This window comes from Ovis aries, chromosome 10, assembly GCF_016772045.2.
Source record: "Ovis aries strain OAR_USU_Benz2616 breed Rambouillet chromosome 10, ARS-UI_Ramb_v3.0, whole genome shotgun sequence".
NCBI lineage: Eukaryota > Metazoa > Chordata > Mammalia > Artiodactyla > Bovidae > Ovis > Ovis aries.
This window is the reverse complement of record NC_056063.1, coordinates 33,976,023-33,995,552: the sequence shown is the minus strand read 5'-3', so window position 1 is coordinate 33,995,552 and position 19,530 is coordinate 33,976,023. Positions and strand designations below refer to the sequence as shown.

The 19,530-nt window shown below is 44.6% G+C and overlaps 1 protein-coding gene and 1 non-coding gene across 4 annotated transcripts in view; both read left to right on the top strand.

Moving 5' to 3' along the window:
• The window catches only part of LOC101115632 (phospholipid-transporting ATPase IB), a 469,524-nt gene that overhangs the window by 123,733 nt on the left and 326,261 nt on the right, over positions 1–19,530 (top strand). For all 3 annotated transcript variants that reach the window (XM_042254882.2, XM_060394098.1, XM_060394100.1), the window contains exons 14-23: positions 183–271; positions 2,874–2,918; positions 3,688–3,763; positions 5,411–5,516; positions 5,877–5,959; positions 7,466–7,515; positions 8,285–8,354; positions 10,169–10,253; positions 12,227–12,366; positions 13,751–13,889. In XM_042254882.2, coding sequence (XP_042110816.1) covers positions 183–271; positions 2,874–2,918; positions 3,688–3,763; positions 5,411–5,516; positions 5,877–5,959; positions 7,466–7,515; positions 8,285–8,354; positions 10,169–10,253; positions 12,227–12,366; positions 13,751–13,889 — 883 coding nt within the window. The remainder of the gene's footprint in view (positions 1–182; positions 272–2,873; positions 2,919–3,687; positions 3,764–5,410; positions 5,517–5,876; positions 5,960–7,465; positions 7,516–8,284; positions 8,355–10,168; positions 10,254–12,226; positions 12,367–13,750; positions 13,890–19,530) is intronic.
• LOC114116745 (U6 spliceosomal RNA) lies at positions 19,071–19,177 on the top strand. The gene has a single exon (XR_003590572.1). It is a non-coding gene; the product is annotated as a U6 spliceosomal RNA (small nuclear RNA).

Genomic DNA, 19,530 nt, shown 5'->3' with positions numbered 1-19,530 from the left:
TTTTACAATATATAATTATGATATATAACATATATTTAATTATAAAATATGTTTTGCTTGCCTAAGGAAATTTACCTTTGAAAACTAATACAGATTTTGAAAAACGTAGAATAAAAGACTTCACTTAGTCTGTCTTTGCATGTTATTACATTCTTGGCATATATTTTTTCTCTTTGATTTAGGTAAAATATCTATTTTCTGACAAAACAGGAACTCTTACATGCAATATCATGAACTTCAAAAAGTGTAGCATTGCTGGGGTAACCTATGGGTGAGTGTCTTTATAACTTACTGAATTTTATTTGTATTCTTCCAACAAAAGAAGTTTATTTTTAGCCACTTAGTCAAATACCTTGACTTTCTGATACTTTGAAAGGGTATTTATAAGGGATTTGGTTTCATAATTACTACTGAAGATATTTAAAACCGAATGAGTCCCAATTTAAAACAGTTAAAACATGGTTATTTCTATAAATACCAACCTATGAGAAATCTCGAGGAATATGTAACTTTATATTTCCAATCTAGTAAGTATACATTTCTACTTCATATTTTGATCTCAACACTTTCCTTTTCTAAAAGGAGCATAATGCATCTGGCTATGTTCTTATTTCTCAAAGTTTTGTGAGTCTGTATAAATTTTAGAATTGCTGTATTTCTGTGAAAAATGCCTTTGGAATTTTGATATGGATTGCATTGGGTCAGTGGATTTCTTTGGATAGTATAGACATTTCAACATTAATTCTTCCAGTCCATGAGCACAGAACGTCTTTCCATTCATTTGTGTTGCTGAATTTCTTTCAGTGATGTATTACACTTTTCAGTGTATGATCTTTCATTCCTTTGGTTGAATTTATTCCTAAGTATTTTCTTCTTTTTGATGCAAGTATAAGTGGAACTGTTTTCTTGATTTCTCCTTCTGATAGTTCTTTACTAATATGTAGTAATGCAACAGATTTTTATATATTGATTTTGTATCTTGCAACTTCACTGAATTTGTTCTAACAGATTTTTGGTGGAATCTTTTAGAGTTTTTTTGTATATAATATCATATCATCTATAAACAGTGACAGTTTTGTTTCTTCCTTTTCTATTTGGATCCCTTTTACTTCTTTTTCTTGCCTAATTACTGTGGCTAGGACTTCTAATACTATGTTGAGAAAAAAATAATAAGAGTGGGCATCTTTGTTTTATTCCTGATCTTAAAGGAAAAGCTTTCAGCTTTTCACTGTTGAGTATGATATTAGCCTTGGATTTGTCATATATTATATGGACTTTATTATATTGGGGTACATTCCTTATATACCCATTTTGCTGAGAGTTTTTTTTTCATTATATGTGAATTTTGAATTTTATCAAATGCTTTTTCTGCATCTATTGAGGCAAATATATTGGGGCCTCCCTCATAGCTCAGTTTGTGAAGAATCTGCCTGCAATGCAGAAGACCCCAGTTTGATTTCTAAGTCGGGAAGATCCACTGGAGAAGGGATAGGCTACCCACTCCAGTATTCTTGGGCTTCTCTTGTGGCTCAGCTGGTAAAGAACCCACCTGCAACGTGAGAGACCTGGGTTTGATCCTTGAATTGGGAAGATCCCCTGGAGAAGGGAAAGGGTACCCACTCCAGTATTCTGGCCTGGAGAATTCCATGGACTGTACAGTCCATGGGTTCACAAAGAGTCAGACACAACTGAGTAATCTTCACTTTCACTTTCTTTCACTGAGGCAATTATATGATTTTATTCTTCATTTTGGAAATGTGGATGGTGCTATCATATTGATTTGCAGATACTAAACTGATCTTCCATCCTTAGAATAAATCCCACTTGATCCCTGTGTATGACCCTTTTAATGTATTGTTGGATATGGTTTGCTAATATTTTACTGAGGATTTTTGTGTCTGTTATTCAAGGATATTGGCTTGTAATTTTCTTGTGATGTCCCTTTTCATTCGGTATCAGAGTAATGCTGACCTTGTAAAATGAGTTTGGAGGTGTTCCCTCCTCTTCTATTTTTTGAAAATGGTTGGTATCAATTCTTCTTTGAATGTTTGGTAGAATTCACTAGTGAAGCCTTCTGGTTCCAGACTTTTGCTGGGAGTTTTTAAATTACTGATGCTGTTTCTTTAGTAGTAATGGGTGTACTCAGATCTTCTGTGTAGGTTGTGTGTTACTACGCCTTTATCCGTTTCTTTCAGGTTGTCAAATTCGTTACCATCTAATTGTTCATAGTTGTCTTTTGTGATCCTTTTATTTCTGTAGTGTCAGTTGTAATGTCTTCTCTTTAATTTCTGATTGAGTCCCCTCTTTCTTGGTAAGTCTAGCTAAAGTTTTCTTAACTTGATCTTTTCGAGGAAGCAACTTTTAGTTTCATTGATTTTTTTTCTATTGACCTCTGAGTCTCTATTTCATCTGTATTTGTTCTAATCCTTATTTCCTTCCAACTTTGAGATTTATTTGTTCCTTTTCTAGTTATTTTCGGTGTAAAGTTGTCTGAGATTTTTGTTTCTTGAGGTAGGCATTTATTGCTATAAAATGTCTCAGAATTGCTTTTGCTGCATTCTGCAAGTTTTAGTATTTCCATTTGTCTCTAGGTATTTTGGGATTTCATGTTTGATTTCTTCATTGATCCACTGGTTGTTCCTTCACATGCTGTTTAATCATCACATATTTGTGAATCTTCCATTTCTTGGGGGGTGATTGAGTTTCAGTTTTGTATCTTGTGATAGGAAAAGATGCTTACTAGTTCAGTCTTCTTAAATTTACCAAGGCTTGTTTAGTAGCCTAATGGATGATCTGTGCTGAGCTTGTACTTTGTGTGAATACCTGTGTTTCTGATCACAGCTCTGTAACGACTCTGTTTCTCTCTCTGGCAGTCATTTTCCAGAACTGACAAGGGAACCATCCTCAGATGATTTCTCGTAAGTATATTTTAACAGTTCTTTCTACTTTAGTGGGAAAGGCTTTGGAACAATTTTATATTAGCATTTCTCACCTGACTATTTTGAAAATAAAAGTTGCATGTTATTTCAAGAGGGAACCAGAATAAAAATGAAACATGAGTATGGTTTTGAAAGTCCAATCATGCTACAGGGCTTTTAACAAAAATACCCAGCTATCGGTCTGATACATCCTGCTCACTTCCCACTTCCCAGCATAATATCTTTAAGGCTGTAACATACATGTTGTAGCATGTATCAGAGTTCCATTCCTTTTGAAAGCTGAGTAATATTCCATATATATACATACCACATTTTGTCTATTAATTCATCTTTTGTGTGGCTGTCTGGGTCCAGCACGGTTGTGTTTCAGTTGTTCACCCTTGTGATGGTGGGGATACACTCACTGCCCAGAATCATGAGAGAGGATTGTACCATGTGTTGCCAGCCTGTGGAGAGATCAAAATTCAAAGACTGAAAGATAGTTTCTACTGAATGCTTATCAGTTTTGCACCACTGAAAAGTTATTAAGTCAAAACAATGTAAGTCAGGGACCATCCTTATTTTATTTATAGTCAGGTGTGACATTTACTGTCTTGAGGTTTGAAATAATACACAATATTTCAAATCTTTAAAAGTTTAATATAAATTTATAGGCTTTTTATGTGTGGTTCTTTCTGAAGACAGATTCTTCCTAGGTTTGAGTTAAAGGAACTTTGGAGCTGAGTAATATCTCCTATTCTCTTCTCAGCCGGATTCCTCCTCCACCTAGTGATTCCTGCGACTTTGATGACCCCAGGCTCTTGAAGAATATCGAGGATCATCATGTAAGGGCCGTCATTCACTTCTGGGACATTAAACATCTTATGATGCACTTGCATTTATGTATGTATGTAGCATCTTGAAAGTTGCTATTTTGGAATTTGGGGAAGAGATGTGGCTTCACTCCTATGGTGTTAATACTTTAGGAATATGATCGGTTTGTGAAGAACACTTTGCATAAGTTAATTTGGGGCCTAATTAAGTATGCAGAGAAGTTATAAAGTAAGCACATCAAGATGAGTCTGATCGTAGACTTCGCTAGCATTTGAGATTTCTGTTGTTTTGTAAGATTTCTGCAAGACTCTTTCTTCATAGTTGTGAATCTAAGAGGTCATGTATTTTGAAAAGTAATTACAGTATCTTTTGGTTAGGATCATCTAGGAAATAAGATATAATATGCAGGATTTATAGCATCCTACTTATGTGCTAGACATTTGAAGTATATTTCCTTTAGCACCTGAGTCACCTCAGAGAGATGATGGGGAGCTGCACGGAAAACGTGACTTGGCCAAAAGTTACCCAGCAAACAGATGGAGAAATGAGAGTCAGAATCTTAATCTGTTGGCTTCTTAACTGTGACGTCACATTCTGAACTGTTGTAGCAAACCAGGATTTACTGCTGGTCCATATAAACGCATTTTTGTTCTAAAGGCTATTCTGAAAAATACTAACTTTTTCAGTGATCAGAGCATTTCACAACCAGTTTAACCAGTATAAATTGGACCTAATATGACTTTTCTTAAAAAAAAAATCAGTTTTAAAATTAGGTAAACTCAAGCAACATTAAAACTTTATCTTTCCCAAATTTTGTGAAGAGATAGATATACCTATAATGTTCTCTGAATTTTCAGTGAGGAGGTCTGCTATACTATATTTCAGTTAGTGCCTATTTGTTGATGCTAGAAGTTTCCTAGCAGTGTTCTGAGATGTGAGCATGGAAGGCACCCACGCTCCCGGGCTGGGATGCAGCCATCCTGCTTCAGCTCCAGAGATGCTGACCCGGTGATCCAGGCTGCACAGAGGATGCTGCTGAAGGCTGTGCTCTGTGTCAGGATCACAGACGTTGATACTGTCCTTTCCTGGATTTTGGTCTCAGAGGTAGATGGCGCTACTTGGCTAGAGGTCTTCTAAGCAGAAGAGTGGCGTCTCAGAAGAACCTTCTGTGGAGGAGTGGAGTGTTAATTAAGATGTTAAAGAAACGAGCGCCAGTGAGGGCTTGCTGTCTGAGAAAGGACTCAAGCAACCTCAAAGAGTGTCAGGTTGAGAGTGATAGTGCAGATGGATGGCTGCAATGGTCTGTTCACATTGGAATGAATGGTGAAGGGTAAGAAGAAAGTACAGGGTGGCAGCAGCAAGGGATTTAAATGGCTAAACAGCAAACTGGTCCATAAGAGACTCGTTCGCTTAGAAACAGTTTAAGGGTTTAGTTCACATCAAATATATCACAAGGTACCCGGAGTAGCGGGTTGTAAGCCGCAGGAGATGAGCTGGATGACGAGCAGGTGTGCCTGGAGTCCACACTGGGGCTCCTGACCTCTGTTCTGAGGGGAGCAGGAAGGAACCCTTGGATTCTAAGCAGGAGGTCCCTTGAGCCTGACCCTGAAGTAGGTCAGGGGCATCCTGACAGCTGCTAATCTTGGCTCCGTTTGCAGCCCACCGCACCCTGCATCCAGGAGTTCCTGACCCTACTGGCCGTGTGCCACACTGTGGTCCCCGAGAGGGATGGGGACAGCATCGTGTACCAGGCCTCCTCCCCAGGTGAGGCCCTGCGGCCGGGGTGCCCGCTGCCCCCTTCCCCGACCCTTGGGTGTTTGCGGCACTGTTGCCGGCCCTGCCCTGCCACGCGCCGCCATGTGCCTCCTATCTCCCGCTGGCTGCAGAGTGTCCTGGGGACCAGTTCCAGGTCCACAGCTTCTCCTCTGAGGGAGGTGCTCCTTTCTGGACCCTAGTAGAGGGCGAGCAGTGAGTGGGCACCTTCTAGGTCCCCGGTCTTTACTGCACGGAAGGCCAGACGTCTGTCGCTGGTGTGGGTTTTTATCATGTGAAAAATAACACTTGCTGAACAGAACGCTATCCATCCCAGAAACGAGTCAATGCCTCCTCTGTTCTTATTGACAGATGAAGCCGCTTTGGTCAAAGGGGCCCGGAAGCTGGGCTTTGTCTTCACAGCCAGAACGCCCTACTCTGTCATCATCGAGGCCGTAAGTGACAGCCCCAGGCACTGCCGGATGCTCCTGGTCACCTCCTTTCTGGAAGGCTGTCTGTTAGATGTGATAACGTCTGTTGCAATCAGGAGAGCTGGTTGTCTGTGAAACTAGGCATGTTGAGAATTGACAGGTTGTGTGATTCTGCTGGCTCAGGGTCGTGTGGTTTTATGTTGTTGGCTCAGGGTTGTGTTTTTGCATTTCTATCATCTTTCCCTCTCAAAGGCACTACCCATGGTCTTCCACCCGCTGATGTGGAATAATGTGCAGGAGAGAACGTGGGAAGCCTGATACTGGGTCTGTGGTTGTTGGGAATAATCCCCTATCCAGCCCCTGCCCCAACCCCATCCTCGGGGCGGGTCCTGTCTGTCTCTCTGAAGCCCTCGGTCTCTGACTCTAGTCTCTGGGGCTGGCAGAGCACGGAGTTGGCACTGAAATTTTTTTTTTTTGATATGGGTTTTTTTACCCCCCCTTGAAATCAAGGCATTTGAATTTTTTCTGAGTTTCCCTCTCAAGGAGCCAGAGGGAGAAATTTGGGGATAAGAAAAGGTTTAAATCAGGAATGAGGTCAGATAGGAACCTTGGGGTGGCAGTAGGAACACGGGTGAGTGGGACGGGTGTTTTCTGTAATGAGCTGAGAGGGGCCACGCTCACTGTCTTGGTGGGTGAGGGACCTCTAACGATCCCCACCCTCCGTTTGGGGAGGACTTGTGGCTTTTTACAGCTCTTGGCTTTCTGCATCCTCGGATCTCATGGATGTGTGTGAAGTCCATGCCCATCTGGTGTAATAAGTCCATGTTGTTCCCGACCTGGCGGCAGTCCATTCTTTTACTTACATGCAAAACTTATATCATATTCCGAGTTGTTTTCAGAATTCCCCTGAATTTGGGGTGTGGACACTTGGTAGCAAAACCTAATGGGACTGCCACAGCGCTGCGTCTGTTCCGTGTGACTTTCACCTAGCCACATACCTTGCTGCACAGGCTACAGTCCACGGGGTCGCAAAGAGGTGGACACAACTGAGTGACTAACGCTGCAGAAAACCCATGTGCTGCATAACAGGGTGCAGTCCCAGCCAGCCCTGTGGGAATGTAGTGGGGTGTAGTGTGTGTATATACTTCTACGAAGTGCGAAAACTTCTGAATTCATGAGCCTCACTGGCCCCAGGTTTGGGATAGACCTGTGTAGCTCATGTCCTTTGTGTGTGTGTCTTGGAAATGACTCTGTCGCTAGCTAGTGGGATCGTCACTCCTGGTGGAGGAAATGAGAAGCTTCCACCAGAAGGGGGCGCTGTGACCCTACCAGACTAACTGCGGGAATCCGTAAAGATTGGAAGGCGTCTGACCGGGAATAGATGGAGAGAGTGAGAGAGCATGGAGGAGGGGAGGCGTGGGGAGCAGGTGTGAGTAGAGAGGTTTGAGTGGGGAGTCGGTTGTTTTGAGATGTTAATGCTTTGTACTTCAGGTTAGAGAGGTAAGAGCTTTTTATTTTTTCCTCCTCTAGATGGGACAGGAACAGACATTTGGAATCCTGAATGTCCTGGAATTCTCCAGGTATGTTTCCCTTTTCTTAAACTCTATATATACTGATCAGAAAGAAGAATCAGAGGGAGAGGGCGGGTCCTGATGGAAGATGTGCAAGGAGGCCTGTTCTGGCGGGGGTGCTGGGGAGGAGCCATGGAAGGACCTCAGTGCTAAATCACGAGATTCTCAGAATCCATCATCTCTTTCCACTCCAGTCAAAAGAAGGCAGGATGAGATGCTTTTGAGTGAAGTGGGTTCATATTCAATCCTCCCCTTTGTTACCTGGCATGTGACTGGATATTTTTGAGCTGTGCAATAAGAGTACATGGACAGAGTATCATCAGAAGAAAATTAGATGCCCAGAGGAGGCACTCAAGGTCCCTATTTCTGTCTCTCCTGCCATCAAGAGCTGTGCTAGTGAGCTCAGAGGTTAAAGCGTTTGCCTGCAATGCAGGAGACCTGGGTTCGATCCCTGGGTTGGGAAGATCCCCAGAGAAGGAAATGGCAACCCACTCCAGTATTCTTGCCTGGAGAATCCCATGGACAGAGGAGCCTGGTGGGCTACAGTCCACGGGGTCACAAAGAGTCGGACACGACTGAGCGACTTCACTTCACTATGTCCCCTGTATGTAAATAAGACAGTAGGAGGCACACAAATTTCAACTTGGAGGAGGAAGTTAGGGAAAATGGGGATTGGGGCAGCCAGACCACCTTTTGGGCTGCTTACTGTTTAATCACAGGATGTGATCCTGTAAAACAGCAATGAGAGTTTTTTTCCTTGGTGTCTGTACTCTTACAGCGACAGAAAGAGAATGTCTGTGATAGTGCGAACTCCTTCAGGACAGCTTCGACTCTACTGTAAAGGGGCTGTAAGTACTGGCTGATGTCTGCACGGTGGGGGACCCCTGCTTCTCCCTTAACTGCCATTCTCTGCACCCCTCATGGTCACCCAGGTTGAAAGGCTCCTGAAGCTCACTGAGAGGTAAAAGCGGGCTGACCGTGACGGGGGTTCAAGCCAGCGTGGCCAGGACAGTCAGTGGTTGGTTTCAGAAACAGTAGCTGGCCGTGTCCTCCAGAATCCTTGGTGTGTGGATTCTGATGGCCGTTTTCCACCTTTGCATTGTGACTGGGAGAGATGCAATCATTTGTGTTGACCTGTGATCTTTCAGGATTTCCCGGGTGGTAAAGAAGCCCCCTGCCAGTGCAGGAGACGTAAGAGATGTGGGTTCAGACCCTGGGTCAGGAAGTTTCCCTGGAGGAGGGCATGGCAACCCACTCCAGCGTTCTTGTCTGGAGAATCCCATGGACAGAGGAGCCTGGGAGGTAACAGCTGAGGGGCTCGCACAGAGTCAGACACGACTGAAGCGACTTAATCTTTTAAGGATTCTGGTGTGTATTTTTTCTTTAGTAGTTGTTCTCAGTATTTGTGGTTTTTATTCACCACAGAGGCTGTGTGGCAGGCTTGAGGCAGTGTCCATCTGTGGTCCATCATCACCTCTGGTCCCCTCTGGTTACTTCCTATGTCAAGGCTTTTTGTCCTCTCTGCCTCCTGGTCATTGAATCTAAATGTTTAGGGAAAGATGCTGTTGTTTATGAGCCTGACTCACAAAACTACATTCTGTAAAACTGTGGTCTTATGTATCGAAGGAAAGCTTAATAAGGTCAGCTCTTGAGTCTGTGTCGGGAAATATGAAATAATACTAGGATCAACGATACATTGGGAATCTTACTGATCTTTACCAATTGTGGGAAGAGGTACTTGAGCACACTGTCACCAGAGTTTTTAAAAGTGGGCAATGTGTGTGAATTCTAAAGGCATCCTGTGTGAATTCATTAAGGTCCAGATTATGCTAGGGTTGACTCTTTGTGACCCCATGGACTGCAGTGCACCAGGCTTCCCTGTCCTTCACCATCTCCCAGAGTCTTCTCAAACTCAAGTGAGTTTGTCGGTGATGACTTGAGTCAGTGGTGCCATCCAACCATCTTATCCTCTGTGTTCCCTTCTCCTCTTGCCCTCAGTCTTTCCTGGCATCAGGATCTTTTCCAATGAGTTGGCTCTTTGCATCGGATGCCCAAAGTATTATAGGATTTAATTTTTTTCCAACTTGCCTCCCCCCAAACCAAACTAGATCTAAAAAATTTGGGGGGGAGCCTAAAACGTTGCTGTTTGTAACATATTTGCTGCATGATCTGTGGCCTGCAATTCTCCAGCCCTACTTTTGTAGGTTATGTGAATAATCCCTGGGTGATGAACTGTCTATACCATGTGTTCTCAGCTGAATTAGATTCTGTGCCAGGCAGGTTGTGCCCACCCCCAGGTGGGAGTCCGGCAGCGCTAGGAAGAGACTGCACACTTGAACAGTATAGGGTGTGTGTTTATGCTTCCCACTTCTGCAAAGGATATTATAAACTCCACTGGGAGCTTCGCAAATCTGAGTGAATGTGGGCCCCTTTGTGTTCCTGATTATTTATCCTCCTGACACCCGGGGTCCTCCCTAGTTTGTGGACCCACAGCCAATTTGCTTTCCACAGCTCATGACTGCATCCAGCCCAGAGCTGTCCTTCCCCTTCCCCGCTCAGGCGTGCACTGGATTGAAACCAGGAAGTCAGAGCTGGGCTTGCGGCGCTGAAGGGTCAGCTGGCCTTAACGGTTTGCCAATTACAGCGTTTCCCTGTTTTATAGGATAACGTGATTTTTGAGAGGCTTTCAAAAGATTCAAAATACATGGAGGAGACTCTCTGCCACCTGGAGTACTTTGCCACGGAAGGTGAGTGGAGTTTGGAAATGTTATTTCTGCCGGCAGAGCCGTGCTTTCAGGGAGCACTCCAGTGAGCCTTCACGTTCACGTGTCATCTCTGGGGAGCACTTGGCTTGCTTCACAGGCGAGTGGTGGTCTCGTGCCAACCCCGTCCCCACCCTGGTGTTCTGTGCCACTGGCAGTGACAAGAGTTGAGGCCCCAGACCAGCTGTGCTCTGTGACCTACACAGGAACCCCCAGCTCTTAACCCAGGGGACGCAGGTGAGGCAGGTTCACACCTGACGCTGCACAGAATGGTCTTCTAGTCCCTTTCTGGAAAACTCCCCTTGTTGTTGTTTTCCTTATGACACTGGCTTGCCCTTGACTTCCGGCGAGAATAACCCACTGAACCCACAGAGAACAGGAAAGGAGTTCTCTGCAGGGCTTTAGAGAGACTGATGTCAGGCTCCCTGCACATGGGTGCAGTGAGAGCCGGGCCCCTGCGTGAGTGCTGACCACTGCTTCCTCAGCTCCCTGGGCTCCTGTGGGCATGTGTACCCATGTCTGTGCACACACATGCACACACAGGCATGTAGGGGCACACACACGCACACGTGGGAACACAGTCCCACTGAAGGGGACACACACACACGGGGACATGGGGGACACACATGGGAACACACATGCACACCTGGGAACACACTCCCACTGAGGGACACACATACACATGGGGACATGGGGGAAACACACATGGGAACACACTCCCACACAGGGACACACACACATGGAGACATGGGGGAACACACGTGCACACCTGGGAACACACTCCCACACAGGGACACACGCACACACGGGGACATGGGGGAACACACGTGCACACCTGGGAACACACTCCCACACAGGGACACACACACACACGGGGACATGGGGAAACACACATGGGAGCACATATGCACACCTGGGAACACACTCCCACACAGGGACACATGCACACATGGGAACACACTCCCACACAGGGACACACACACACACACACACACACACACACAGGGACATGGAGGAACACACATGCACACCTGGGAACACACTCCCACACAGGGACACATGCACACATGGGAACACACTCCCACCAAGGAACACACACACGGAGACATAGGGGAACACACATGCACACCTGGGAACACGCTCCCACACAGGGACACATGCACACCTGGGAACACACTCCCACACAGGGACACATGCACACATGGACACATGGGGAAACACACGTGCACACCTGGGAACACACTCCCACACAGGGACACGTGCACACATGGACACATGCACACATGGGAACACACTCCCACTGAGGGACACACACAGACACACACACAGGGACATGGAGGAACACACATGCACACCTGGGAACACACTCCCACACAGGGACACATGCACACACAGGAACACACTCCCACCAAGGAACACACACATGGAGACAGGGGAACACACATGCACACCTGAGAACACACTCCCACACAGGGACATATGCACACACGGGAACACACTCCCACCAAGGGACACATGCACACGCGCACACACAGCCTGGCTGATTGAAGCCTGTGTCTTTCGTGCGGTGGTGTGCTGGGCCTTTGTTGCTGTCTGACAGGTGCTCCTGCCCTCCAGCCCTGGCTCCTCCTGGGTGTGGGTCATGCCCAGGTCTTGCCCTGCTCTGCTGCTGGGGGCTCACTCTTATGGCTTCTTCTCTACTGTCAGTATCTATAGAAGAGCTGGTTTATATTAAAATAGAATTGCTTTTAAATTCCCCTTTTTTAAAATTAAAAAAAAAAAAACAAATAAATTCCCCTTTTGAGCGTGTGAACGTGGAGTCAGAGTGACCCTACAAAGCTGATGGTCTGTATCACTTTTGCACACGCTGGTGGGGTCACGCGGTGTCTACCGGAGGTAAGTCCCCTGCTGGCTTATCACCAGCAGCCTCACCGAGAGACCCTGGGGCTGTCTTGCAGGCTTGCGGACTCTGTGTGTGGCTTACGCCGACCTCACTGAGCGGGATTATGAGGAGTGGCTCAAAGTCTACCAGGAAGCCAGCACCATCCTGAAGGACCGCACTCAGCGGCTGGAGGAGTGCTATGAGATCATCGAGAAGGTAACTGCACGTGGCGGGGTTGTTATTGCCCAGTGACACCCAGCAGGCAGATAGTCTGTGAGCAGGGCTCCTTTTGCTCTGCCTGCACAGTGATGCTGTCTTATGAATATCTTAACTCACCATTAGCTTTTTTTTTGTTTTTCTCACTAGGAAATTACAATTTATTGAACAAAAAAATTGGCAACCTGATAACTTACTTTATAACATATTACCCTTATGTAACAGTTACCTGGTTATTTGAAACTTTTCATAAAACGAGTTCATTAAATCAATGAGGTACATCAGTGAAGAAAGATACGCTTTGGAAAAACACAAAACCAAGTAAAAAGTCATCATTAGTTTTTAATCATTTCTCTGCTTTAAGAAACCATCAGTTTTTATGGGGTACTGGAAAGGTCTAGCCACCCTCTGCCAAGCATTCGTGTCTTAAGTATCAGGGCAAAAACAGCATCGATGATGTTCTGGGCTGGCCTGAGATGAGGCTTAATGAGATTAGTTGACCCTATTGAGTTTCCTGGGCCGATAGAGTGCCTAGGCTGGTTGGACATCTCACATACCGTTGTCACACTTACTATCCCAACACGGTTTGAGCTCTGCCTTTGCTGCTCCACATTGCTGGTGTGGATTTTGTTGTTATTTCAGTTTCTCCCAAGATGTGAATTAGCTTTCTACAGGCTGATCCCCTGAAATCTGGAAGCCGGATTTCAGCCTTTTGTTTCATGTCAGCAACTGTTGGTCCGTCTGTTTTCCAGTTTTAGTAGCTTCAAAGTCATTGCTTGCTAGCTTTTCTCACTCCTTTTGCTTTTTGCCCCCTTGTTTGTCATTTTAATGAAATTTGGGTGCAGATGGAGCTGAATTCATGTGTCCATTTACCCTGATTCTCTGAAGATTCCAGTATTTACTTTGTGAATCATAAAGCAATGAAATAGATGAAGTACCCATGTGGCCCCATGCTAGCGGCGTGCACTCAGGACATCGTTGGCTTGCTGGTCACTGAATCATTTCTTCTCAGGTGTTAGCTGGAGCACTGTCCCTTGCTTGTCAGTGAAGTGAGAGGGAGGGCTCAGTCCTGTTAGTGTCCCCAGGGTGACTTGCCCAAGTGCTCTGCTGCCAGACGGTCTCCATCTCATGATGCCTGGGTACCCAGAAGTAGATGATGAGTGCTGGCCTGTGTGTGTGTGTGGGGAGCGCGGGCTCTAGCCTTGTGGATGGTTTGGAAATGCCACACGTGTCTGTCATTAATTATCTGCAAACAAAGTTTTGATGCAGAGGAATTAAGGTAATTACTTCAGAACTTTTGACCGCCTTTCCTTTGTGAGGAGTGTTGCCATTCATGCCGCTCACATGTTTCCACATCTTTAACTGACGCTGTTTTTCAATCCAGAATCTACTGCTACTTGGAGCCACCGCCATAGAAGATCGACTTCAGGCAGGCGTGCCGGAAACCATAGCAACTCTGCTGAAGGCTGAGATTAAAATATGGGTGTTGACAGGCGACAAACAAGAAACTGCTATTAATATAGGTAATTCATTAAAAAAATAATTTCCCGATGCTGATTCTTGTCTTGTGTTTTTAAAGTCTTGTAGAAGTGTCCATGGGCTCCTCAGACACACTGACAGATGGTGTTTTATAGAATTCTTCATTCACAAGGTCGAGAAAAGTTTACTGAAACCAAATGAACATGCTCTTTATGAGCATTATCTGCCTGTTATAAACATTAAAACTATGATACCTTCCTGAAAAGTAACTGGACACACTAATAGGACTTCCCTAGTGGTTCAGCAGCAAAATATCCACCTGCAGTGTAGGAGACACAGGAGAGGCTGGTTTGATCCCTGCGTTGGGAAGATCCCCTGGAGTAGGAAATGGCAGCCCACTCTAGTATCCTTGCCTGGAAAACCCCATGGACAGAGGAGCCTGGTAGGCTACAGTCCATGGATTAAAGAGTCAGACAGGACTGAGTGACTGAGTATGCATTCATAAAACCTAGAGAATTCAAGAGTTGATGAGAGCTTGATTTTCTTATTACTTTTTTCATAAAAATTTAGTCTAAGAGACTAAGCATATTTTCATTAAGTTTAAATGTGTGTTACTATTTTATATAGTTATAGCCCTTTTGATGATTTTTGCCAATTGATATGTTTTTCTAAGAGTCTTGTATCTTTCCCTTCCCTGTATGAGCTGATGACCTCTTTGGTTTCTAAGTATTGTAGAAATGAAAATTGAAGAAAGGGAATTTAAGTCCAAATGACTTGATGAGTGTTGCTGAAGATGACTTTATTTCTTGTTTATGGTGAGTAGTATTCCACTCAGAGAAGGAAATGGCAACCCACTCCAGTGTTCTTGCCTGGAGAATCCCAGGGACGGGGGAGCCTGGTGGCTGCCATCTCTGGGGTCACACAGAGTCAGACATGACTGAAATGACTTAGCAGCAGCAGCAGCAGTATTCCACTGTGTATATGCCACTGAATTTGGCCTTGGAATGCGGAATGAAGCAGGGCAAAGACTAATAGAGTTTTGCCAAGAAAATGCACTGGTCATAGCAAACACCCTCTTCCAAAAACACAAGAGAAGACTCTACACGTGGACATCACCTGATGGTCAACACCAAAATCAGACTGATTATATTCTTTGCGGCCAAAGGTGGAGAAGCTCTATACAGTCAGCAAAAACAAGACTGGGAGGTGACTGTGGCTCAGATCATGAACTCCTTATTACCAAATTCAGACTCAAATTGAAGAAAGTAGGGAAAACCACTAGACCATTCAGGTGTGACCTAAATCAAATCCCTTATGATTATATAGTGGAAGTGAGAAATAGATTTAAGGGCCTAGATCTGATACATAGAGTGCCTGATGAACTATGGACTGAGGTTCGTGACATTGTACAGGAGACAGGGATCAAGACCATTCTGGAAAAGAAATGCAAAAAAGCAAAATGGCTGTCTGGGGAGGGCTTACAAATAGCTGTGAAAAGAAGAGAGGTGAAAAGCAAAGGAGAAAAGGAAAGCTATAAGCATCTGAATGCAGAGTTCCAGAGAATAGCAAGAAGAGATAAGAAAGCCTTCTTCAGTGATCAATGCAAAGAAATAGAGGAAAATAACAGAATGGGAAAGACTAGAGATCTCTTCAAGAAAATTAGAGATACGAAGGGAACATTTCATGCAAAGATGGGCTCGATAAAGGACAGAAATGGTCTGGACCTAACAGAAGCAGAAGATATTAAGAAGAGGTGGCAAGAATATACAGAAGAACTGTACAAAAAAGATCTTCATGACCCAGATAATCATGATGGTGTGATCACTCATCTAGAGCCAGACATCCTGGATGTGCAGTCAAGTGGGCCTTGGAAAGCATCGCTACGAACAAAGCTAGTGGAGGTGATGGAATTCCAGTGGAGCTGTTTCAAATCCTGAAAGATGATGCTGTGAAAGTGCTTCACTCAATATGCCAGCAAATTTGGACAACTCAGCAGTGGCCACAGGACTGGAAAAGGTCAGTTTTCACTCCAATCCCAAAGAAAGGAAATGCCAAAGAATGCTCAAACTACCGCACAATTGCACTCATCTCACATGCTAGTAAAGTAATGCTCAAAATTCTCCAAGCCAGGCTTCAGCAATACGTGAACCGTGAACTTCCTGATGTTCAAGCTGGTTTTAGAAAAGGCAGAGGAACCAGAGATCAAATTGCCAACATTCGCTGGATCATGGAAAAAGCAAGAGAGTTCCAGAAAAACATCTATTTCTGCTTTATTGACTATGCCAAAGCCTTTGACTGTGTGGATCACAATAAACTGTGGAAAATCTTCAAGAGATGGGAATAACAGTCCACCTGATCTGCCTCTTGAGAAATCTGTATGCAGGTCAGGAAGCAACAGTTAGAACTGGACATGGAACAACAGACTGGTTCCAAATCGGGAAAGGAGTACGTCAAGGCTGTATATTGTCATTCTGCTTATTTGACTTATATGCAGAGTACATCATGAGAAACGCTGGACTGAAAGAAGCACAAGCTGGAATCAAGATTGCCAGGAAAAATATCAATAACCTCAGATATGCAGATGACACCACCCTTATGGCAGAAAGTGAAGAGGAACTCAAAAGCCTCTTGATGAAAGTGAAAGAGGAGAGTGAAAAAGTTGGCTTAAAGCTCAACATTCAGAAAATGAAGATCATGGCATGCAGTCCCATCACTTCATGGGAAATAGATGGGAAACAGTGGAAACAGTGTCAGACTTTATTTTTTGGGGCTCCAAAATCACTGCAGATGGTGATTGCAGCCATGAAATTAAAAGATGCTTACTCCTTGGAAGAAAAGTTATGACCAACCTAGATAGCATATTCAAAAGCAGAGACATTACTTTGCTGACTAAGGTCTGTCTAGTCGAGGCTATGGTTTTTCCAGTGGTCATGTATGGATGTGAGAGTTGGACTGAGAAGAAGGCTGAGCACTGAAGAATTGATGCTTTTGAACTGTGGTGTTGGAGAAGACTCTTGAGAGTCCCTTGGACTGCAAGGAGATCCAACCAGTCCATCTGAAGGAGATCAGCCCTGGGATTTCTTTGGAAGGAATGATGCTAAAGCTGAAACTCCAGTACTCTGGCCACCTCATGCGAAGAGTTGACTCATTGGAAAAGACTCTGATACTGGGAGGGATTGAGGGCAGGAGGAGAAGGGGATGACCGAGGATGAGATGGCTGGATGGCATCTCGGACTCGATAGACGTGAGTCTGAGTGAACTCCGGGAGTTGGTGATGGACAGGGAGGTCTGGTGTGCTGCGATTCATGGGGTTGCAAAGAGTCGGACACGACTGAGCGACTAAACTGAACTGAACTGAACTGAAGGGCGTCAGTTGAGCCTGCAGAGGATGCAATGTAGATGTCTAGACTTGATGTTGGACTTGTCCACATCAGACCACAGGCAACGGGTGTGAGCAGCCTGAGGTCGTGCTCCAGATCGAGGACAATTGTCAGCCTCTGTTCTAGTCCCATGTTCTTCAAACCTTCTGTGATATGAGCTGTTATCCATCTGTCTCCCACTATATGGACTGGATATTTTGTACATTTGAGTTTGTCCTATGTGTATGTTAGGGTACCCAGAAGGTACTTGGGAAGCAGATCAAGTGTCTAGCAGTTCTCCTTCTAGCTGGAGTAAGGAGAAGAGTCCTGAGAGCCAATTTTGCTGTGCTGGGGGGTATCTCTACTCCGTCTTCGGTCTTTACACGTTAGCAGTCTTAGAGCCTTGGGAGCTGGAGACATCAGAGTCTACAAGGTCTCACTCTACTTAATGACCGAGCTAGTTAGTGCTGGGTCTCGGGCCCATGAATCCTGGTGCAGGATGCATTTTAAACAGATTCACACAGCTTTCACGTTCTCCAAAATTTGACTTAGAAAACCCTAGAGAAGGTACTTTATTTCATGCATTCTAAGACACACATTGTTTTCATATTTTACTGCTTCCAAAGTTGGAATGTCTTATGGCTGTTGACTTTTATGGTTTTTAACTGGCAACGTTTCCCTTTAGAGGGGACATTTGGTGTTTGGTGCTATTGGCTGTCTGTAGTATTTGCTCTATCTCTCGTCATTTATCTACCACCTGTCCACCCATCTGTCTGAGTTTGAAAATTTATTTGAAGCATTCCTTTTAGTTTATACCTTGAAAATAAATACATGTAGTCAAATTAAATTCCAGGATATTTGTCTCGTATGAGCTTATGAATATTAGGTAGACACAGTCATCCCACATGTGACTTTGAGGTCCTTTGGAACTGGCACAATGCCAGGACTCTGCAGTGCCGTGCTTGAAACACACTAATAAGCTGTGTTTCCGGGAACTGGCAATTCTCTTTTTTAGTCTAAAAATTTAGCATCAGCTATTCTAAAGTGAAATTTCAGCTGTAGCCTTGGTGAATCATGTAGTTGTCATTTCCTATTATGGCTGGATGGAGCATCCATTACGTAGTAAGAAAGTAGATGTGAGGTTTTCAGAGTCTATAATTTTCTTTTAATGAAGGTAGCATAAGTGAGAACAAACTCCAAATGCATATTCCATTTTAAAATCATCATGCTGGGAACAGCTTTCATTGTGAACCATGCGAGCTTGAATTCAGACATCTCCCCACCCCTGACATTTTGGTGTCATTTCATACCTTGAAACCACTTCTGTAGTCTTTTGCAAGTTTAATTTCTGAAAGCCATGAACGTGGACTTGCCCAGTGGCAGGAAGATGAGTCTGGTTTTTGGGCGGTGCTGGGGGCCCTCAGCCCTGGGCCCAATGACGCTCGCAGGAGGGTCAGGTGCGTGGTTTCTTGATGACCTGCAGCTCCGTAGTTGCCAGCTGCTCCTCTGTAGACTGGGGAGTTCAGATTCCCATCTCAGGGCCTGAGTGAATCATGAGACCAACTCAGGAATGAGATAGATGAGAAAGTACCAGTCATGCAGTGTAGATGCTGAGCGTGGCTGGCGTTCATAGTAGTCACTCAGTGAATGTGCGCATGGCGGTTGGCGTATGATGGCCAAATCCTTTCTGTAAGTCTTACATCCCCTTTGAGATCGACATTATCCCCTTTCAAAGATGGAACTGAGGCACAGAGATACCAGGTCACCTAGCCTGGGCCACACCTAGCCTGAGAGTCTGAGCGTGTGAGCCTGACATGTGGCAGTCACTTCCCAGAAGGACAGATGTGCATCAGAAAGACCAAGGGAGTGCTCGCTTCAGCAGCACATATGCTAAGACGGGAACAATACAGAGGAGATGAGCATGGCTCCCGTGCAAGGATGACACGCAAATTCGTGACGCGTTCCATGGTTTTTATATATGGCATCTGGAAAAAATGATACTGCAGAATTTATTTACAGGGCAACAGTGGAGAAACAGGCGTAGGAAATAGACTTATGGACATGGGGAGAGGGGAGGACAGGGTGAGATGTGTGGAAAGAGTAACATGAAAACTTACCATATGTAAAATAGACAGCCAGCGGGCATTTGCTGTATGGCTCAGGAAACTCAAACAAGGTTTCTGTACCAACCTAGAGGGGTGGGATGATGGGGAGGGAGTTTCCAAAGAGAGGGGATATATGTATACCTATGGCTGATTCATGTTGAGGTTTGATAGAAAACAGCAAAATTCTGTAAAGCAATTATCCTTCAATAAAAAAAATTAAT